A 24,091-nucleotide genomic window follows, 5' to 3' on the forward strand; every position below is an offset into this window, starting at 1 on the left:
TCTTGCTAACAGTACCCCACGCCCAATCAATCTTCGGAACATGATACTCAGGGACTTGAGCTACATGATGTTTTTTGTGTGACTGTATGTTTACTGCTACCGCAATTATGTGTGCTATATGTGCCTTGTGCTATGTATGACTGTTGGTACTGTATTTAGCACACTGGCCCCAGAGGAACACTGTCTCATTTGGCTGTATTCCTGGGCATTCATACATGGTTGAATAACAATTAAACATGAATTTGAAATAATTTAACCAATCGCACCTGCTTGTCCTACACCATGTACCATTAACAGAATGTGCTTATCCACTTGACCAATGGGCCGCGATGACTCTGCACTTCGTGTGGGTATGAGATCAGAGTGTTTGGAGTTCTAGATTAAGAGAAAATCAACAGTTATGAGAAGTGGTTTGATAGTGTCTTTGCAAGTAAATCCTTTAATCTCTTAATTTTATCATTCAAAGGAATCAATTCTGATTTGTAACCTACCTCCAAAAACTACCTTTGTCTAATATTCTTTAACAAAAATAGCCATTCATTATCCCTTTTCAAAATATAGTTGCTATTTCAATTATGGCTAACATGAGAGGGCACAGTTTTAAGGTGCTTGGAAGTGGGTACAGAGGAGATGTCAGGGGTAAGTTTTTTTTTTAAAAACACAGAGAGCAGTGAGTGCGTGGAATGGGCTGCCTGCAACGGTGGTGGATGCAGATACAATACGGTCTTTTAAGAGACTCCTGGACAGGTACATGGAGCTTAGAAAAATAGAGGGCAATGGGTAACCCTAGGTAATTTCTATAGTAAGGACATGTTTGGCACAGTTTTGTGGGCCAAAGGGCCTGCATTGTGCTGTAGGCGTTCTATGTTTCTATTAATTTTAGTAATGTATTTCACAACCTGATAACATTTTGTCACAACCTCTTCTATTATCTGAGCTATTACGCTATGAAAAATGTTCCTGATATAATCTCACCACAAGTTCATCAGCAAGAATTGGTTCCTGGCTGCGTATTAAAGCCAACGAGCGAGAAGACAGCATGGACTGACACTCTCTATCCGAATCTGGTGTATTTCCACTGCATATCGTTTCAGACAGCCTGTCAGGTTAGGCAAAGAACAAAAGGAAAAACAGCTCTCGTGTCAGGTACGGGATGTATTTGATGATGTGCTTAAAATATAAGAACAAAAACAATTCCATTTATTTTGGCTCAAAAAAAACCATTAAATATTCATCAAAAAGTTACACTACTATACAAAAGTCTTAGGCACCCTATATCTCTATGACTTTTGTACAGTACTGTAGTAATTTTATGTATTGTGCTGTACTACTGCTGTTGCAAACAAAAAGCACAAATTTCATGACATATGTGAGTGATGACAGACCTGATTCTGATATGGGTCTCTATTGTAGACTGTGAGAGGGAAGAGGGCAGGGATTGTAGAATCATGGTCGGGTAAAGGGAAAGGGAGAAGAGAGGGAGCAAGGAAGCACAGAGAGACATTCTGTAACGATCAATAAACCAATTTTTTGGAATCAAATTATCTTGCCTGGTGTCTCAGGGTTGGGTGTGCCTGTACTTGTGCCACCCACACCAGCACCCCCCCCCCAACCCCTAGCATTCCTTCACTGCCACCTGTCCTACACCCTTCCTCCTACGCTCCACCCTTGCTATTCCTAACATTCTTTGCTTCTGCCAGATTTACAAACTTGCACTCCCCTCCACGATGACAAATACAATACTGTGCAAAGTCTAGGCACCCTAGCTGTATATACATACCAAAGACTTTTGCACAGTATTGTACATTGAAACCATTTGGCCAGACCCTTGTATATTGGTTTTCTAATCCACATCTAATTACCTAACTTTCTTTCAATCACTGGATTATAGAAATATACATCACCTTGACTGGTTGGTAATTTAATGCTTCAAACTTGTTCTACAATTCAATGAATATATCACTGATCTGCAACTTAATTCTATATTCTTCAACAAAATTCTAACTAGTCTGTTTTTAACATTTGCTATGATCTACTTTCACTGTTATCATTAGCAGTACATTTTATAGCCTGATAAGTATTCCATGCAAAATCATGATCATCCAGTTCTAGCTTTTTCATAGGTAAACTTATTTCTACCACTTCTGCCTAATTACTTATTAATTCAATGCATCTGTTCACTTTTGTTCTAATGAAAATCCCAAACTGTTGGAGATTTTCCAAAAATTTACAAAATATCCTCTTCTATTTACCCTTGGTTTTCAGAGTGATTTATTATGGATACATCATTTGAAAATCTTAATACCATTTTTTTCTCATCCCTGTTTCATTAATCACTTCCTTTTTTGCAATATAATTTTAATTTGAACTATTCTCAATCAGAACTTTGAAACCATTATTTGGAAACTGCTCTTCAAAGATATTCTGCTGAAACAATTTCAAAGTTACATCCATATATGGAAGCAACACATATAAAAAATGCCAGTGAACGCAGCAGGCCAGGCAGCATCTCTAGGAAGAGGTACAGTCGACGTTTTGGGCCGAGACCCTTCGTCAGGACTAACTGAAAGAAGAGCTAGTAAGAGATTTGAAAGTTGGAGGGGGAGATCCAAAATGATAGGAGAAGACAGGAGGGGGAGGGATGGAGCTGAGAGCTGGAAAGCTGATTGGTAAAATGGATACGAGGCTGGAGAAGGGAGAGGATCATGGGATGGGAGGCCAGGGAGAAAGAAATGGGGAGGGGAGCCCAGAGGATGGGCAAGGAGTTATAGTGAGAGGGACAGATGGAGAAAAAAGTGAGAGAGAAAAGAAACAAACAAACAAACAAATAAATAAATAAATAAGGGATGGGGTATGAGGGGGAGGTGGGGCATTAACAGAAGTTAGAGAAGTCAATATGCATGCCATCAGGTTGGAGGCTACCCAGATGGAATATAAGGTGTTGCTCCTCCAACCTGAATGTGGCTTCATCTTTACAGTAGAGGAGGCCGTGGATAGACATATCAGAATGGGAATGGGACGTGGAATTAAAATGTGTGGCCACTGGGAGATCCTGCTTTCTCTGGCGGACAGAGCGTAGGTGTTCAGCAAAACGGTCTCCCAGCCTGCGTTGGGTCTCGCCAATATATAGAAGGCCGCATCGGGAGCATCGGACGCAGTATATCACCCCAGCCGACTCACAGGTGAAGTGTCACCTCACCTAGAAGGACTGTCTGGCGCAATGAATGGTGGTGAGGGAGGAAGTGTAAGGGCATGTGTAGCACTTGTTCCGCTTACACGGATAAGTGCCAGCAGGGATATCGGTGGGAAGGGATGGGGGGGGGGAAACGAATGGACAAGGGAGTCGCATAGGGAGCGATCCCTGCGGAAAGCAGAAAGGGAGGGGGGGAGGGAAAGATGTGCTTAGTGGTGGGATCCTGTTGGAGGTGGCGGAAGTTACGGAGAATTATATGTTGGACCCGGAGGCTGGTGGGGTGGTAGGTGAGGACAAGGGGAACCCTATCCCTTGTAGAGGATGGGGTGAGAGCAGATGTGCGTGAAATGGGAGAGATGCGTTTGAGAGCATAGCTGATGGTGGAGGAAGGGAAGCCCCTTTCTTTAAAAAAAAAAGACATCTCCTTTGTCCTATAATGAAAAGCCTCATCCTGAGAGCAGATGCGGTGGAGACGGAGGAATTGCAAGAAGGGGATGGCATTTTTGCAAGAGACAGGTTGGGAAGAGGAATAGTCCAGGTAGCTGTGAGAGTCCGTAGGCATATAGTAGACATCAGTAGATAAGCTGTCTCCAGAGATAGAGACAGAAAGATCTAGAAAGGGGAGGGAGGTGTCGGAAATGGACCAGGTAAACTTGAGGGCAGGGTGAAGTTGGAGGCAAAGTTAATAAAGTCAACGAGCTCAGCATGCATGCAGGAAGCAGTGCCAATGCAGTTGTCAATGTAGTGAAGGAAAAGTGGGGGACAGATACCAGTATAGACTTGGAACATGGATTGTTCCACAAAGCCAACAAAAAGGCAGGCATAGCTAGGACCCATACGGGTGCCCATAGCTACACCTTTAGTATGGAGGAAGTGGGAGGAGCCAAAGGAGAAATTATTAAGAGTAAGGACTAATTCTGCTAGATGGAGGAGAGTGCTGGTAGAGGGTAACTGGTTAGGGTCTGGAATCCAAAAAGAAGCGGATAGCTTTGAGACCTTCCTGGTGGGGGATGGAGGTATATAGGGAACACATATAAAAGTTGCTGGTGAACGCAGCAGGCCAGGCAGCATCTCTAGGAAGAGGTGCAGTCGATGAGGGATGGAGGTATATAGGGACTGGACATCCATGATGAAAATAAAGCGGTGGGGGCCAGGGAACTTAAAATCATTGAAAAAATTCAGAGCGTGAGAAGTGTCACGAACATAGGTGGGAAGGGATTGAACAAGGGGGGATAAAACAGTGTCAAGGTATGCAGAAATGAGTTCGGTGGGGCAGGAGCAAGCTGAGCCAATGGGTCTACCTGGACAGGCAGGTTTGTGGATCTTGGGTAGGAGGTAGAAACAGCAAGTGCGGGGTGTGGGAACTATAAGGTTGGTAGCAGTGGATGGGAGATCCTCTGAGCTGATAAAGTTGGTGTTGGTGTGGGAGACAATGGCCTGGTGCTCCTTAATGGGGTCACGATCGAGGGGTAAATAAGAGGAGGTATCTGCGAGTTGTCGCTGTGCCTTGGCAAGGTAGAGGTCAGTACTCCAGACGACAACAGCACCCCCTTATCGGCAGGTTTTATAGTAAGGTTAGATTGGTGCAGAGGGAGTGGAGAGCAGAGCGTTCAGAAGGAGTGAGGTTGGAATGGGAACAAGGTGTGGTGAATGGTCGAGATGGTTGATGACCCATTGGCAGTTAGCAATGGAGATCCAGAGCAGGCAGAAGACCAGAGTGGGGTGTCCATGAAGAGGAGGAGGGTTGAAGACGGGAGAAGAGGTCATCGGTGGAGGTGGGAGAGTCGTTGCCGAAGTAGGCTCGAAGACGGAGCCGGCTGAAGAACAGTTCCGCGTCATGACGAATGCGGAACTCGCTGAGGTGTGGGTGAAGTGTGACAAAGTTAAGGCCCTTACTGAGGACAGAGCGTTCTGCTTCACAGAGTTGAAGGTCAGAGGGGATGGTAAAGACCCGGCATGGATGAGAGCTGGGATCAGAGGGGGGAGGGGAGGGTTGGGGTGAGAGGAAGAAGGAGCCTCTGAGGGCCCAGGAGTAGATGATGGGATGTGAGGGAGACAAGGTTGTAGACTGGTGGTGGGGGAAGCGGAGACAGGAGTCACAATAGCAGCATGTGAAGACCCGGCCTGGAGTTCAAGGCTGGACTCTTGAGAGCTAGGATCAGAGGGGGGAGGGGGGAGGCTGATGGTGTCAGTGGAGAGGGGAGGGTTGGGGTGAGAGGAAGTTGGAGCCTCTGAGGGCCCAGGAGCTGACGGTGGGATCTGAGGGAGATGGGGTTGCAGAGTGGTGGCGGGGGGAAGGGGAGACGGGAGTCACAATAGCAGCACGTGAAGACCCGACCTGGAGTTCAAGGCTGGAGTCGCAGTTGGAGGCTGCGCAATCGCTTTGAAGGTGTCCATGGTCGTTGGAGCCCGCATTGATGGTGCTGGTGACCAGGTTTTGAATATGCCTTGGGTTGCTGGAGCCGTCGAGATCAATGGCGGGGGCCGCAATCTGAAGATCTCCCCCTCCCCCTCCCACTTTCAAATCTCTTACTATCTCTTCTCTCAGTTAGTCCTGACGAAGGGTCTCGGCCCGAAACGTTGACTGTACCTCTTCCTACAGATGCTGCCTGGCCTGCTGCGTTCACCAGCATTTTTTATGTGTGTTGCTTGAATTTCCAGCATCTGCAGATTTCCTCGTGTTTGCGTTTTTAAATCCATATATGAAGATTTTTTTCAGATCATATTACTGCCTGATAAGTAAACCTAATGGGGTTTCAAAATGAAAAGATGCCTCTTAAAGAATAAAAAAAATTTATTTCCTCCTCAGAGGTTCAATGACCACTACCAAGGAAATCAGTCAGGATCACTGTTAGATAGATACAGGTCACTTGTCTTCTTTGCTATCTTTACACATAACGATCCCAATCTTCATATGACTCATTTTGGTTTCTATGGCCTTCTAGTATATGGACTAAAACTGCCAGCATTACGGACGTACATTCTTACCTGAGATAAAACACAGACTTTGTGGACCTTTCTTGGTACACAAACATGTTTTTCCTATTCACAACTGAGAAAGCATTTAGAACAGATCTCAGGGCCTGAATAGCTGGAAAAAAAAAACAAATTGCACACTTATAATATGGGCTACGAGAGAAATTTTAAAGTCATGCAGCACAAAGGCAGCTTCCTCTCCTCCAATAACATGAGCTGTGACTAAACAGGTAGAAGGGACAAGGGCACAGTTCTTAGCAAACAACACTTACAAGTTAAAATCCAGATACCTGCTTGGTTTGATCTTATTAATTTAAAAGCCTGGAACAAGTCAAAGGACCTAGCTATTACCACATGCTGGTACACTAGCAGTATTTACATTCAAAGGGCACTACTTTAAAGCTAGTGAAAACTTGATCATCTACAGAAAAAAAACATAATTAACTGACCCATAAAATTTCTTGGCTCTTTCTATAAGCAGCTACTTCTGTCACACATCATCTTATCTGATGTACTGGTAGTTCTAACCATTTTCAAATATTCATTATATTTCCTCTTGAAGGCTACTACAAAAATAATATCCATCATGCAGAAGATTCCAAATTTGGTTTGCTCTCAATGTACTCAAGTTTTGTTTACAATATCATGACTGGCTCTTTTGCTCACCTTAAATCTTAAGTTATAAAAATTTCATCCACGAGATACAGCTTTTCATTAGTATATCAGAATGCTCATATTTTAAAACTATTATATCTACTCTCAACCTTTTGTCCTCTAAGGAAAACTTTTTAGCTTCCAAAGTCTATACATGTAACTGTTATACTTCATCACTAAAAACTACTAGTTAATCTCAACGGCAATCTTTTCAATGTCCTCAAGACGTTCCAGACTGAAAGGAACTGGTGCCCAAAACTGGAGGTAGTTTGATATTGTTTTATCAAACCACGAAGGCTTTGTAACTAGATCTTGAGAGAAACAATCTACCAAGGCAAGCATAGCATCTACAAAGAAAAATGATAAACTTAACACTGTATGTGTTGCCCTTCAATGGAACCATTGTTGTGTCAGACTTGTGGGAATTTCCATCATCTTCTAACTTTGTTTTATATTTCCATCACCTACAGTATTTTAAGAGCACTCCAATAATAAATAGTATGCTTTGAAATGCCATTTCATATGGGATAATGTCAAAGGAAATAGAAAAATTGATTCCTTTCAGTCTGGAACCAAAGGAAATATTAAGCTGATCAGAGACTTGAAGATGGCTGATGGGCCACAAAAGAATTAAATGACTAACACGCAAGAAAAGAGACACAGGAGTAACCCTGCACCACCATTCAATACGATCATGACCAATTTACCTAGGCCTTGACGCTCATAGCTAGATCTCTTTGCCCTTAATTTGTGATCTATCAAAGGCTAATCAATCTCCATTTTACACACTTCTAGTCTGCATAATTCCCTGGGATAGAGAATTCCAGAGATTCACTAACTTTCACGAATAGAAATTTCAATGCAAGTATGTCTTAAATGACTATCCGTTACTTTTCAACTGTGTCTCCTTATACCAGAAACTCCCATTAGAGAAAACATCATGACATTTACTTGTGGTGTACCAGCAGGTTCATACACATTCCAATGAGATCACTCTTTGCTCTTCTATGCTCCAAAGAATGTCAATTCAACTTAATTAGTTTCTCTTGATGGAACAATTCTGTCATCCCAGGAATAAACCCCTAGAGTCTCTTTTGGATTGCCTCAAATCGTGTTCTATCCTTTCTTAGGTAGGAGGACCAAAACTGCATGTAGTTCAGTAATACTCTCTAAATTGTGACAAAACTTTTCTCTCAACATTGACCACTTTGCAATAAAGGCCATTAAAGGCCTTCTTAACAACTTGCTGCTTGTTAATCCTTCAAGTGTGCATTTAATATTTGTTAAGATCCTTTCCTGACATTTCAAGACCAGTAAAATTGTATCTACTGTTAATATGCTATACAATAATGGCAATTGTTTTAAATTGCACCATCTGATAATAGTTTTTATACTCTTGCCTCAATAGAGACAAGGACATCATTACGACAGCCACTGTTAAATTATGGTAGGCCTGAAAACACGGAAAAGAATAAGACATAGAAGCAGAATTAGGCTATTCAGTCCACTGAACCCGCTTTGCCATTTCATCATGGCTGATGTTTTAACCTTCTTAATCCCATAAGGGTCCCAAAACTACCCACAATACACCAAGTGTGGTCTGACCTATGCCTTATAAAGACTCAGCATCACATCCTTGCTCTTAGATTCGAGTCCTCTGAAAATTTATGCAAACATTGCATTTGCTTTCCTTACCACCAACTTAATCTGCAAGTTAACCTTTAATCCTGGACAAGGACTCCCAAATCCCTTTGCTCCTCTGATTTTTGATCTTTCTCCGTTTAGAAAATAGTTTACGCTTTTATTCCTTCCACCAAAGTGCAAGACCATACACTGCCCTACACTATATTCCATGTGCCTCTTCATTGCCCATTCTCCCAATTTGTCTAAGTCATTCTGCAGATTCCCTGCTTCCTCAACACTTCTTGCACCTTCACTTTTTTTTATATAGTCTGCAAACTTGGCCACAAAGTCAACCAAATCACGTATAGTATAATGTGAAAAGAAACGGTTCCAATACTGAATCCTGTGGAACACAACTAGTTACTGCTGGCCAACCAAAATATACCCCCTTTATTTCCACTCCGTCTCCTGCCAGTTAGGCAATCTTATATCCATACTAGTATCTTTCCTGTAATACCATAGGCTCTTATCTTTTTAAGCCTCATGTAGGGCACTTTGCAAAGGCCTTCTGAAAACCTAAGTAAACAACATCATAAGACCAAAAGACATAGGAGCAAAATTCAGCCATTTGGCCCTTCGAGACTGCTCCACCATTTCACCATGGTTGATCCACTTCCCTCTCAACCCCAATCACCTACTTTCTCCCCAAATCCTTTCACACCTTGACTAATCAAGAACATAGCAATTTTGCCTTAAGTACAACCAAAGACCTGGCCTTCACAGCTACCTGTGGCAACGAATTCCACAAATTCACCACTCTCTGGCTAAAGAAATTCCTCATCTCTGTTCTAAACAGACGTCTCTCTATTGAGGCTGCCAATCTCCTTGACCACCTGCTTGTTATTTCCTCAAACAATTCCAACAGATTTGTCAAGCAAGATTTCCCCTTAAGGAAACCATGCTGACTTTATTATGCACATCCATATACCCCAAACACTCATCCTTATAAAGAACTCCAACATCTTCCAACTACTGAAGTCAAGCTAACTGGCCTCTAATTTCTTCTGCCCCCCCTTCTTAAGACTGGAATGACGGTTGCTATTTTCCAGTCCTCTGGAACCATTCCAGAATCTAGTCATTCTTGAAAGATCATTGCTAACACCTGCAAAACCTCTTCAGCTATTTCTTTCAGAACTCAGGGATGTATTCCATCTGATCCAGGTGACTTATCTACCTTCAGACCTTTCAGTTTCCCAAGAACCTTCTCTTTAGTAAGAGCAACTACAGTCATTTCTGCTCCCTGACATTCTCAAATTTCAGGCATATTGCTGGTGTCTTCCAGTAAAAAGTGACACAAAATACTTATTAAGTTTGTCCGCCATTTCTTTGCCCCCCACTACTACCTCTCCAGCATCATCTTCCAGCAGAGAAATCTTCAGTTTAAGTAACGGGACACTTAATAACAAGCAAAGGTAAAATTTGATTATTGAGAACAGCTTAAGAGTTGCAGTGACACCAAACACAAATATACAATGTAAAATCAACAACAACTGGGCTTACCTCTTGCAACACCCATGTTGGGTCCCATCTTTAGTCGAGGATGAATATGTATGATGGTCTTCCACACCACTTCACATGCAAAATGGCCTGGCATAAACTGCATTGTGGCAGCCAGGTAATCCCTTGATTGATAAGTATCATCTGTTGAATAGTCTGTAATTTGAAGAGGGAGAATTAAACAAAACATAAATAGTTCCTTCCAAAACAGACTTATGGAACACAAGACTGATTGTGCTTTTGACAGAAACTATGAAAAACTTTTTCCCATAATTAGAATTAAATGGAAGATATCTCCCTCAGTTCATAAACCAATTAAATCAGTTCTTATTAAGACCGGGACAATTATGAGGAATAGAATAAATGGAAATTTTTACACAGTTATACATGCTATGTGATTTCTGAGCTATTACAAGATGTTAAACTGAGAGGAAGCCATATTTCTAGCTATTAATATGGCAATTTGATAGTGTACATCTGTTAATCCTTTGGATTGTTGAGTTTAATACCTTTATTTCAAACACATTGACTTGAAATGATAGAAGATTTATAGGTTGTAATGGCTGTCTAGTACTGATGCAAGAGGAAATAGCTTTGTAACTTAGTCATTTTTATAACTGTGTTGTGATTGCTCACAAGAAAAAAAAATCCTGCCTTTTCTCATCACCTTGTGAAATACACTTCTCAAAAGTGCAAGTTTGGTTATTTTGCAATGAATTTAATTCCAATGTCTCTACTTGCTTAAATAAACTGCAATGCACACCTGTTTCATTTTTTCCCTTGATTTTACCACTGACTTGAGAATATACTGCATAATATTGATTAATATTCAGAAAGGTATGATGGTGAGAAACAAGGAAATTATAGTATTAGTAATATAACATTTAACATGGGGAGGTTACAGAAATCTGTAATAAAGAACAAAGTTACCTAACAAGAGAAATCTAAGCTGATGAGAGTGTGAACATTCATATATAAATGGATATTTTATAAGCACTCAATCTAGCTAATCTTTTTGAGGAAGTAAACAAATTGGTTATTTCAAGGAATATGGAAGAACATAGGGGGATATTTACAGATGCAGTTTCAGCAAATTTCCTGGACTATTTGGCAAGCACTCACAAGGGGAGCGCAACCAAAGATATTTCTCCCCGTATGACAAAGGAGATAGTAATAAAATGAAACAGAGGAAGGGATGGATAACAGGTTTCAGGTTGATACTATGAGTCTAAACGAGGCCAATTTTATAAAATCTAGAGAGGAAGCAAAAGAAGAAATAAGGATTTGGGAGAATAAGTTAATCAATGCTTTCAGCCAATGTTACATAGAACATAAATATTTTCAATATGCAACAAATCATTAAAGGAAGGGATGAAGTTAGCTGGGAATTAAGACAGAAGACCTGGTCTGTGAATTAAGTTTGTATTTCGTATCTGCCTTTATTAAGGAAATACTACCAAAGCTTGAGAAAGATGAGATAATTGAGACACTAGAAAATCAGGGGAGCAATGATTAAACCAGTGGTCAGTCAGCTTAATCTCAGTGGTGAGAAGCAGTTAATCTTGGACAAATATGACAAGCAGGTATTAATTTGTGTTTACATAATCAAATTAAGAGTTTAAGAGCTTGGGAAGACAAGAGATTAGGGCTGAGAAGAAAATGAATCAGCCATGATGAAATGGCGGAGTAGACTTGATGGGCCAAATGGCCTAATTATGTTCCTATATCCTATGGTCTTAGACAAAGTAATGGTACTGGAGAAGCCTGATGTGCACAATACGGTTAAAATGGCATATATTTGTTTACAAATGATATTTAATGAAGTGCCACATCACTACCTTGTTGAAGCTCATAGGAAGGGGCAGCAACAACGTGGATAATAAATTCGTGTAAGGACCAAAATCAGTTGTGTAGACTGCCAATTTTCTAACTGGAAAAGATAGACAGTGGAATTCCTAAAGGACCAGTGTTAGGACAACTGTTTTTTATGTTATATATTCTGGAACTGAAGTTGGCAGCCTTGAGAATTCTAAAAAAAAAACTATAAATGGCACCAAATTTGGAATGACAATATGTGGCAAAACAGAGAGACCTTGGTATATGTACACTTGTCTTTGCAGAAAGATGAACTGCTCAAGAAACTTATTAAAAACCTATATGAGATCTTGGATTTAGTGAACAGATGCATGAACAAGAAAAGCAAGGGCATTATGACACTATCTACTGTTCAGACATAACTAGAATTTGAGTTCCCTTCAATCCTAGTTATCACATTTTAGCAAAGAAGCTGAGAGTGTGCAGAAGACATTTATCAAAACTGTGGTGGGAATTATACCACAGGGAGAAACTGGAGTTGTTGCAGGGCTTGAAGTGTTCAAAATGAGGGATTTTGAAAGACTATATTGAGTGATAGGGATCCCACTGATGGAGGAGACAATAATCTGCGTACATAGATTTAAAGTGACTTGTAAAGGAATTGGGGAGGGGTTGCTAAATGATGGAGCAAGGAAACTGTATTTTACGGGAGGTTAGTATCTGGACATCCTTGCCAGATTGGGTAATAGAGTCAGATTCAACTGTGCCTTGAATTGAATCAATATTGAGAGTGTAAGTTTAGGGAATAGGATTTAGCTGCATTGCTCATATACAGAGGCCATATTATTAGGTACACTTGCTCGTTAATGCAAATAACTATTCAGTCAATCATACAGTAACAGCTCAATGCATAAAAGCATGGTTAAGGAGTCAAGTTGTTATTCAGACCAAATATCAGTATGGGGAAAAATGCGATCTAAGTGGCTATGACTATGGATTTTCACACAAAACAGTATCTAAAGTTTACAGAGAATGGTATGAAAATCAAAAAACATCCAGTGAGTGGCAGTTCTGTGAACAAACATGTCTTGTTAAGAGAGATGCCAGTAGAGAATGACCAGACTGGTTTGAGTTGACCAAAAGACAATAAAAATCACTTGTTACCACACTCTACTGCCTGTTTTTGCATCTTCAAATGTGTTAACCTCTAGCTTTGTGCAGTTTTGGCGAAACATTATTCACCAAAAAATTAATTACTCTTCAGATGTATCCCCAACTGTTCAAATGTTCCAGCTTTTTTCCCCTTAGCTTCCATTTGTCTTTGTATATTGTTTTTAAATCTTGATTACTTAAGAGATAAGTTAGCTAACTCATGAAATAGTGGTGCTTTCCCACAAAATCTGTGCTTGGGGAGGGGAGTGGGTTCTTCTCTATAACATAATATAGACAACATAAGGTAAAGGCATTTATAGGTTTAACATCAAAACTGCAGATTATGTAGATGGCAGAATAAAGTTACAAAGAAAAGCAGGCATTATAAAGTTGGTGGTTGTATTCAAAACAAGCACAGAGTCATCCAGTCTATAGTAACAAGCTAGGAACAGTGAATCTCTAATTTCTAGCAGTGTCTTTAAATTGAGCACTAAAGTGTAGTACCTGAATGCAAAACAATATTCAAGAAGATTGCCTGAATATTACTTTTTACATCTAGAGAGTGAGAAACATAATAAAGAGAACAGAAAGCCCTGATTAGGCCATATCTTGACCAGTGTAGAATTCTGGGTTCTGGACTTTAAAAAGGACACATCGTTCATATCTTAAATCTTGAAAAAAACATTATATTAATTAGCGCAAACAACAGGAATTCTGCAGATGCTGGAAATTCAAGCAACACACATCAAAATTGCTGGTGAACGCAGCAGGCCAGGCAGCATCTCTAGGAAGAGGTACAGTCGACGTTTCAGGCCGAGACCCTTCGTCAGGACTAACGAAGCCTGGCCTGCTGCGTTCACCAGAAACTTTGATGTGTTTTGCTTATATTAATTAGTATTGCATTGCTGAAACATAGAAAGATTTTTCAGGCTGTTAGAAATCATTGTTAAATGTATATGATAAATTGGAGAAAACAGTTTCTTCTGCTAGTGAGTGATGGGAATGGAAGAGTTTGGACCAGGTAGATAATTTTGATGTTCAACCAGAATCATGCTCCATGCCTAAATACTTCTGGATATGTCCACATGAACCTGATCTGACCCTCTCCAACACAAGGTAAACTACTAATTAAGATCTATCCTAATGACCTGATGTCTGATAAAGGAATGATATAAAGGATTAAGTTCTAAGAATATTTGGAAAAGATTCTTAAAATATCTTGGATTGGTTCTACAGATTTGCCTATACTTCTACACAACTGAAAGATGGACCAAAGCAAACCATTAAAACAAACATACTGTATATATAAAGGGCATAGATTAGGAAAATAGTTGCATACCATCACTGGCAATAATCCGTGGTCGATATGAAGTGTAGGGGGTTTCATTCTTCCAAATATCTTCTTCGCTCTCAGCCACAAGTAATGAATTGCATACATGACTGTCATGTAGATCCTGAAGCAGCAAACGCTGTGAGAAACAGAGAAAGTACATTAAAAAAAAACAAAAATGAATGCCCAGTGTTAGCCACCAACTTGCAGGCCAAATATCACCATTATCATTATGGTCTGAGGCCAGAAAAGATGTTTATGCTTATAAAATGTTTAGTCAAGACCACGATAACTGGCTAGGTTGGCAACGTCACAGTGGATACTAGGTGACAATGAATAATAAGAAACTGATTCTCATTCATTCAGTACTGCACTAGGATTTGGTCTGTACCTATCTCACTTTGATTCACTCTTGGATATCAATGCACAGACCTGCCAAAGGGTAAGCAGGAATCCACCAGTATTCTCACTACTTAACACATATTTTGCTCTACTATTCACAAAATGATGGAATACTTGGGTGGAAGTAAATTCTAATACAGTCAAAAGCAATTTGACAAAAATTATTTAGTTAATGAAAAGAGGATTGGAGAATCGATTTAACCTGAAGTAGAACAAAGTGGCTGAAAATTAAAAAGGATTCTGAAATAAATGCGTAAGAGCTAACAGAGAAATTATATTTAGAGTTCCATTAAGATTTGTAAGTGGCCAATATTATAACTGTTGCAAACAACATGAAGCCAGCCTGGATCATTATAATTGAACCTACTTGACAGCAATGGTTGGGTCAATTTTGTAATCTTTAATTAAAAGTTTAATTACAAAATATCTTGCAGAAGAGAAAGTAACTAAATGCTGCCAAGTTGGTTTACATAGGTGAAAATAAGAGTTCTTTGACAAAATAACATTTATGTTTACAGAGTTTAGCAGCATTTCCAGAAAGCCTTTGGCGGGGTATAACATGGTGGACAACCGGAGTACATTTAATGGTACTAAAATAGGGGCATAGGAGAAATTGAATTAAAAACTGATAAGAGGGCAGCCAAGAGTTGAAATTAAAAAGTTCTCAGATGGATGGAAATTGATAATGGTGTTCCATAAGACCTTGTTGCGGAATTCAGTCTGATCTCTTTGGGTAACAAAATTAATTTGCTTTTGTATTAATGCACACAAAATGCTGGAGGAACTCAGCAGGCCAGGCAGCATCTAGGAAAAGATTACAGTCAACATTTTGAGCCAAAAACCTTCAGCAGGACTGGAGAAAAAATGCTGAGGAGTAGATTTAAAAGGTGGGGGAGGGGAGAGAGAAACACAAGGTGACAGGTGAAACCTGACATGGGAGGGATGAAGTAAAAAGCTGGTAAGTAAATTAGTGAAAGCGACAGAAGGCCATGCATGGAAGAAAGAAAAGAGGGAGAGGAGCACCAGAGGGAGACGATGGACGGGCAACGAGGAAAGGTGAGAGAGGGAAAATGGGATGGGAAATGGTGAAGGGGGAGCATGGGGGGCATTACTGGAAGTCGGAGAAATCAATGTTCATGCCATCAGGCTACCCAAATGGAATACAAGGTGTTGTTCCTCCAACTTGAGGGTGGCCTCATCGTGACAATGGAGGAGGCCATGGATAGACATATTGGGAATGGGAAATGGAATAAAATCGGTGGTCACTGGGAGATCTCACTTTTTCTGGCAGACAGAACATAGGTGGTCAGCGGAGCAGTCTCCCAATCTATGCCGGGTCTCACCGATATACAGGTGGCCACACCAGGAGCACTAGACACAGTACAGGCGGTCACACCGGGAGCACTGGACACAATACATGACCCCAACAGACTCATCGCCTCACTTGAAGGACTATTTAGGGCCCTGAATGGTAGCGAGGGAGGAGGTGTAGCACTTGTTCCGCTTGCAAGGCTAAGTGCCAGGAGAGAGATCAGTGGGGAGGGATGAACGTGTTTATTTACTTAAATGGTCTAGCCTACTACTTTTAATATCCCATGAATACGATATTCCGAATTCCACCAATATCTCGCATTGGGGCACCACAGTAGGATAATGGTTAGCGTGACGCTACAATACAGGGCGCCCCTGAGATCAGAGTTCAATTTCAACATCCTCTATAAGAAATTTGTATGTTCTTCCCGTGAGTGCGTGGGTTTTCTCCCCCAGTCCAAAGATATACCGGTTAGTAGGTTAATTGGTCATTGGAAATGGTCCTGTGAAAAGGCGAGGGTTAGATAGGTGGGTTGCAGGGTGGTGTGGATCATTGGCCCAGAAGTGCCTGTTCTGTGCTGGATCTTTAAATAAATAAATACTCCATTTTTCATTATTTCTCCTGTTAGTATCTTTCTTCAGTCTTGCCGATTACACTAAAATAGGAGACACATCAAGTTATTTATAAGATCATAATAAAGTCACGAGACAACGTCAATAAGAATATGAAATTCAGCATAAGAGTGCCAGTTAATGCATTTTTGACAGACAAAGGGAAATATACAAATTGCCTAGAAAAAAGGTTAACATGGGATAATAGAACAGGCCCATAATCAAAGTTTTGTGTTTTGGAATCTCAGATTCTTACTATATGTACACATCAATAACAATAATATTTGTAAGACAACACGTAGTTCTGAGTTGCAGGAAGTATGGAATACAGAGAGAGATGATAATAATCAATCTAAGGGAATTGGGGGTGCAGGAATTCACATTAAAAGGGTTGCTGGGCATGGGTGAGAAAGCACAGGTCAGGGTATTTTTAGCTTTAAGGGGTACAGGGGTTTTTTACAGGATATGATGAATAAGCAGGAATAGGGTACTAGGATGGCCAAAGATGGGAGGATAAAATGTAGGTTAGGGTATATATGTGTGTATCATTGGGTGAAGGAATTTGGAATGTAAGTCTGTTGCACACTCTGGAGCAGAAGGTGGCGGTAATGCACCATTAAGCTGGGTGCCAACTGCCGTAAAACAAGAAGAAGAAGATGATTGCTTTTAAAAAAAAATGCAGAAACTTCAATGGCACTTATGACCAAATAACTATGGAATAAATTTGAGAATCACGATTATCAGCTTTTATATCTTTCGTTCCAATAGAAATGTCAATCACTAAAGTAATGATAGTATTTCAAACTAAATGGAGAATGTTTAAATCTCCAGAATTGATGGTTACGGATGACAGAAGGGGGAAGTTTGTTGGTCTCAAAAAGAAAATGATTTTTTCAATTATAGCTGCTCTGTGGTCTGCATTCTCTTGGATATAATGGTCAAATTTGGGGTTTTAATTACTGTAGGCAGCCAAGTAGTCATCACAGCAATTAACCTCCTGAATGACATGCTTTAAAATTAAACATTATCTAAATTTAATGTCACTCTTCGGGTTTATAGGACTTCAACTTTGTTTTCATTTGTCTGATCAGTTAAGCTGCAGTTTAGATGTGTACTGTTATTGGTGATTGTTCCGTCCAAATATGAAGCTTATTGATTACTGATGCTGCTAGTGCACTATCTAAGGAAGAGGTCTTGTGCTGCAAGAGCATGTTCAAGTTGAAAGAACAACAGCAAGCCAGAAGAGGAAGATTGTTGCAGCACTGACAGAGTGCAAAGGTGGAAGATGGGTAATGAAAGATTGCAATCACAGGAAGTGGACTGATGATAGATTTCTAGGTGGTACTCTTGCAGGCTCTTTTCACATCTAAATGCAACAGACATCAGCAAACTACTGGAAGAAAACCTGCAGTCTAATGTACCTGGCAGACGGACATAATTAATGTCATTGGCTGGGAAAGTCACAGTCTCTTCCATTACTTTTGCTTTCAATTACAACCAGTACACTGGTAGAGACATCCTGAGAGTCGTATAAAAATGCATAAGAAGAATGATAAATGTATCTCTTGCCAGGGCTGATCTCCCGAACTGACTACATACCGAATGATTTGACACTGTTTATGAAATGTAATGTGCAAATGCAACTTTTTTCTATATTGTTAAATATCCCCAACTCAGTTTCTCCATGTCAGTTTTTATGCAAATTTTTCCTCTGCATCACTCTGTATAACTCTGTTCTCCAAATGTCCCCATGTTATATCTTTATACTTATACTTTATAATTTATTGCCGCCAAACAATTTATACTAAAACATACAATCATCATAGCGATATTTGATTCTGTGCTTCCAAAGGCATTCTGAAATTGTGGCCACAATCTCTTCAGCGTAAATACTATTTTGTTAAAGAAATCTTGCTTTCCTTCATGCAAGCCAAGCCCTCTTCACCTTCGTGCTAGTCTGTTTATAGGATCTACTTCCAGCTTCGACCTTCTGCTCTGAATTGCATTCTCTTCTCTCTCAAGTGAAGACAGAACAGTCACACGTTCAAGTAAAAAGTTAAATATTCACCAATCAATATGGTGCATACACTTGTAACCACGGGATATATGAATCGCACTGCTGCAGTGCTGGAGTAAGTACAGACAGTGGATGAATAAATGGAGAGGTATAAACAAGAGTGCAGGAAAAGGATGAGGATTGCTGATTGTTGAATGACTGTGAGCAGCTATATGATGGGATTCAGTTTGGCAAGGCAGTGGGAAAGTTGCTTCAAACATGGAGAAACAAGGTGAATTAACAAATGGACTCACACTTCATACACAATTAGCTTATTAAATCTTTTCCTACAGTGCCTAAGGCAACACAGCTTGGTTGGTCATTTCTCAGATACGGTTCCTTTGAATGACTGACACACAGGTTGAGTCCTGTTATCACCAAGGGAATCGCTGTTTACATTGTGGTCTACTATGACAAATCAAATGCACAGGAACACAAGAAGTCGCAGGGAGTAATGGATTCCGCTTAATACATCATGGTCACATCCCTCTACACTACTGGTATTATCTACAGCAGGTGCTACCTCCAGAAAACGTTATCAAAGATCCCACCAGTCCAAGCCATGTTATTTTCTTGCAGCTACTGTTGAACAGGAGGTGCAGAAGTCTGAGGTCCCACATCACCAGGTTCAATTACAGTTACTTCCCTTCAACTATTCAGTTCTTGGATCTACCAGCATAACCCTAATCACTAGAGTTTAGTATCACTACAACTACTTTGATCACCTTGCAGTACAAGAGACTTTTGTTTATCACGTTTTTTCTTGTGAATATTGTTTATATAATGCTATGTGTGTGCAGTGCTGCTACAAGTAAGTTTTTCATTGCAAGTACACGCAAGTACTTGTGCATATAACAATAAACATAACTTTGATTTTGAAAATGCAAAACAATTTTCTACCTCACATTCATCAATTACCTGATTGACGACACGACAAATCTCGCCAATTTTTTTAACTACCGTTCGATGCAAGTGCAAATACTCAAGTTCTTCCTCTTTTTCAGTTGTAGATTCATCCTTCATCCCAATAAGATTTCTAGAAAAATATATCAATTTTTTTTTTACTTTGCAGAGTTAGCGCATTTTCATTCGAAAAAAATCAGAAAGGAGGTGGGATAACAAATTAATTAAAAGTTTGAAATTAAATGTAATTAACAAATGATAATGTATTTGAAATTTTCAAATTTGTTGAGCTCAAATGTTGGAAAATAAATGACATAACGATGAATCACTTAATTTCCTTAATAGACAGGCTACACAAGGTATCAACAGACATTATTTCTTTAGAGATTAAGATACAAATTTTTCCAGAACTTTTCAATCACCTAGACATTGAGGAGGAATCCCCCATTATTGAAATAGCATCTTATTCTCACCGTGTATGAGAGTAAACTTCAACTCTATCTTGATGAATTTGGATGATCAGCCAAAAATCAGGCATCAGTGGGCATCTGGGTTCCTGTTCATTCATCATGGCACCTTCACACTCAGAGTCACTGCTACCGCCATCATAACCTGTAAGGGCCCATAAAACCGACTTAACCGCCATGACCATAGGAACGGACATCACTGATTAAATGGATAAATAGAGTATCGTTATCTAATAACCTCTATGTCAGTAAAGTATAGAGACTAACCATACAAACTAGAAATCAAGGGAAGTCCATTCTCCAGAAACCTGGATGAACAGGATAATGTTCAATGGACCAGAGAAAGCAAAATGGACACAAGACTAATTCCTAATTTGGGCCTAAATTGGAGAACTCATCTGAAGCTCAAATTGGTCATAGGATCCATTCAACAGAAAAGACAGAAGACAGAAAGGGCCATCGTCTGTGCTGATTATACAATAAAACATACATAGAGAAAAACAGCATGCCTGAATTCTCTGCAGGCAGGATATAGATTCAGAATGAATTAATATCTCACACATTGGTTTGAAATGTTGACTTTATTACCCTTCCATAGATGCTACCTGACCTGCTGAATTCCTGCAACATTTTCAATGTGTTTTGATATAGCTATTTTGATAAGAAATCTGACTTTGACTTTAATGAGTACCAACCAGTGTCTCTGACATCTACCATTCTGAAGTGTTTCAAGAGGCTAGATGTGCCATATATAAACTCCACCCTTCCAGACAACTTTGTAATTCAACCTATTGCCAAAACAGGTCTATGGCAGATGCCATCTCCCTCACTCTACGGCCAGTTCTAGAGCATGTGGACACTGATTACTTTTTACTGATTACAACTCCACCTTCAATACTGTAATTCCAAGCAAACTCACCTCTTAACTCCTGGGACTCAATACCTCCAATTGCAAATGGATCATTGACTTCATGACCAAGAGACTGCAATCAGTACACTCATGACTGCCTGGCCAAATCTGCTCCAGCTCCATTTACAAGATACAGATGATACCACCACAGCGGACTAGATCTCAAACAATGATTTATTAGAGCATAGGACGGAGACAGAAAGCCTAGTGGTATGATGTCATGACCTAAACATTTCCCTCGACGTTAGCAACACAAAAGAGCTACTCATTGACTTCAGGAATAGGGAGGTGTGCATGCTCCTCCTTACATCAACAGTACTGATGCTGAGAGCTTCAAGTTTCTTGAAATAACCATCACCAGCAGCCTGTTCTGATCCAACCACATTGATGCCACAGCCTAGAAAGCTCATCAAGAGCTCTATTTTTTCAAGTGTCTAAAGAAATTTGACATGTCCCCATTTACCCTTACCAATTTTTAATTGGTGCACTATAGAAAGCATCCTATTCAATTGCATCATGGCTTGGTACTCTGCCTATGGTTTCGGCACACAGAAACCAGCCTCCCCTCCATGGACTCTTGTCTATACTTCTCACTGCCTCAGTGAAGCAGCCACCATAATCAAAGAGCCCACCCACCCCCGGACATTCTCTTCTCTCCTCTCTCCTGTCAGGCAAAAGATACAAAAGACTGAAAGCACGTGACACCAAGCTCAAGGACAGTTTCTGTCCTGCTGTTATATGATTACTGAATGGCTCCCTAATATTAGATGCACTCTCAACCTCACAATCTAACTCGTTGTGACCTTGCACCTTACTGTCTCCCTGCACTGCACTTCCTCTGTAACTGTACCACTTCATTCTGTACTCCGTTATACCTCACACTTCCTCAATGTACAGCTGTAATGAATTGATCTGTATAAATGGTAGTCAAGACAAGTTTTTCCCCCTGAACCCCAGTACATGTGACAATAACAAACCAATTTATCAATCCATCAATCCATTATCCTAAGATGGACGTAAAGCAAGTTAATAAGAAGTATCACTGTCTGTAATAGCATCAATATTTACCGTCATCTTCCACTACGCGCAGGCTGTAATGAAACAAAATATTTGTGGTTTAAAAGAAAGGGTGTCAGAAAAACGTTTCTCACCTAAAAGATCTGAATCCAAGCTGCCCTGACTGGAGACCACACTCTGTACTCTGCTTGGTCTGTGCTTGCAATAACCTATGAGTAGAGATAAAATACAGGGTCAAGGATTCTATAAAGGGAAAAGTAAACAAAATTTGGAAGAGCAGAAGTCAGTGAAAGAGAAAAATAAAGAATAATTCCACATCATGTTTGCCTCTGGCTGACAGTTCATAAATATAATAGCTCACAAATTCCCAAAACTCTCTCAGCAAAGAGCAGAAGTTCAAGTGACAGACCGCTCTTGCTAGCTGGGGATGGAGAACAATAATATCAACCATACAAGAAATAGCAATTATCCACTAGAATAAAAGGGACTGCAGCATATCCTGAAAATTAGTACGTGACATTTATCTGATACAACGCTGGATTATGAAAAAATTGTTTATATATTACTTAACCAAGGTACAGTGGCATGCAAATGTTTGGGCACCGTGAAATTCACAGAAATTCACAGTAATATTTCTGTTACTGTGAATAGTTGAGTAGAAGATGAACTGATCTCCAAAAGTCATAAAGTTAAAGATGAAACATTCTCTTCAACATTTTAAGCAAAATTAGTGTATTATTTTTGTTTTGTACAATTTTAGAGTGAAAAAAAATGAAAGGAGCACCATGGAAAAGTTTGGGCACCCCAAGAGATTTGAACTCTCAGATAACTTTTACCAAGGTCTCATACCTTAATTAGCTTGTTAGGGCTATGGCTTGTTCACAGTCATTGTTAGGAATGGCCAGGTGATGCAAATTTCAAAGCTTTATAAATACCCTGGCTCCTCAAACCTTGTCCCAACAATCAGCAGCCATGGGCACTTCTAAGCAGCTGCCTAGCACTCTGAAAATTAAAATAAATGATGCCCACAAAGCAGGAGAAGGCTATAAGAAGATAGTAAAGCGTTTCAGGCAACCGTTTCCTCAGTTCGTAATGTAATTAAGCAATGGCAGTTAACAGGAACGGTGGAGGTCAAGTTGAGATCTGGAAGAGCAAGAAAACTTTCTGAGAGAACTGCTCATAGGATTGTTAGAAAAGCAAATCAAAACCCCATTTGACTGCAAAAGACCTTCAGGAAGATTTAGCAGACTCTGGAGTGGTGCTGCACTGTTCTACTGTGCAGGGACACCTGCACAAATATGACCTTCATGGAAGAATCATCAGAAGAAAACCCTTCCTGCGTCCTCACCACAAAATTCAGCGTCAGAACTTTGCAAAGGAACATCTAAACAAGCCTGATGCATTTTGGAAACAAGTCCTGTGGACTGATGAAGTTAAAATAGAACTTTTTGGCCGCAATGAACAAAGGTATGTTTGGTGAAAAAAGGGTGCAGAATTTCATGAAAAGAACACCTCTCCAACTGTAAAGCACAGGGTTGGATCGATCATGCTTTGGACTTGTGTTGCAGCCAGTGGCACAGGGAACATTTCACTGGTAGAGGGAAGAATGAATTCAATTAAATACCAGCAAATTCTGGAAGCAAACATCACACCGTCTGTAAAAAAGCTGAAGATGAAAAGAGGATGGCTTCTACAACAGGATAATGATCCTAAACACACCTTAAAGTCCACAATGGACTACCTCAAGAGGCGCAAGCTGAAGGTTTTGCCATGGCCCTCACAGTCTCCCGACCTAAACATCATCGAAAATCTGTGGATAGACCTTAAAAGAGCAGTGCATGCAAAACAGCCCAAGAATCTCGCAGAACTAAAAGACTTTTGCAAGGAAGAATGGGCGAAAATCCCCCAAACAAGAATTGAAAGACTCTTAGCTGGCTACAGAGAGCATTTATAAGCTGTGATACTTGCCAAAGGGGGTGTTACTAAGTACTGACCATGCAGGGTGCCCAAACTTTTGCTTCGGGCCCTTTTCCTTTTTTGTTATTTTGAAACTGTAAAAGATGGAAATAAAAAAGTAATCTTGCTTAAGATATTCAAGAAATGTGTCATCTTC

At 40.1% G+C, this 24,091-nt stretch overlaps 1 protein-coding gene across 3 annotated transcripts in view; it reads right to left on the reverse strand.

Moving 5' to 3' along the window:
• Nucleotides 1-24,091, reverse strand: part of szt2 (SZT2 subunit of KICSTOR complex) — a 266,703-nt gene that overhangs the window by 119,598 nt on the left and 123,014 nt on the right. For all 3 annotated transcript variants that reach the window (XM_063064563.1, XM_063064564.1, XM_063064561.1), the window contains exons 39-46: nucleotides 22,113-22,187; nucleotides 20,058-20,196; nucleotides 19,600-19,717; nucleotides 14,310-14,439; nucleotides 10,007-10,159; nucleotides 6,182-6,284; nucleotides 976-1,099; nucleotides 267-375 (exon numbers count right to left, since the gene is read on the reverse strand). In XM_063064563.1, the coding sequence (XP_062920633.1) occupies nucleotides 267-375; nucleotides 976-1,099; nucleotides 6,182-6,284; nucleotides 10,007-10,159; nucleotides 14,310-14,439; nucleotides 19,600-19,717; nucleotides 20,058-20,196; nucleotides 22,113-22,187 (951 nt within the window). The remainder of the gene's footprint in view (nucleotides 1-266; nucleotides 376-975; nucleotides 1,100-6,181; nucleotides 6,285-10,006; nucleotides 10,160-14,309; nucleotides 14,440-19,599; nucleotides 19,718-20,057; nucleotides 20,197-22,112; nucleotides 22,188-24,091) is intronic.

This window comes from Mobula hypostoma, chromosome 12, assembly GCF_963921235.1.
Source record: "Mobula hypostoma chromosome 12, sMobHyp1.1, whole genome shotgun sequence".
NCBI lineage: Eukaryota > Metazoa > Chordata > Chondrichthyes > Myliobatiformes > Myliobatidae > Mobula > Mobula hypostoma.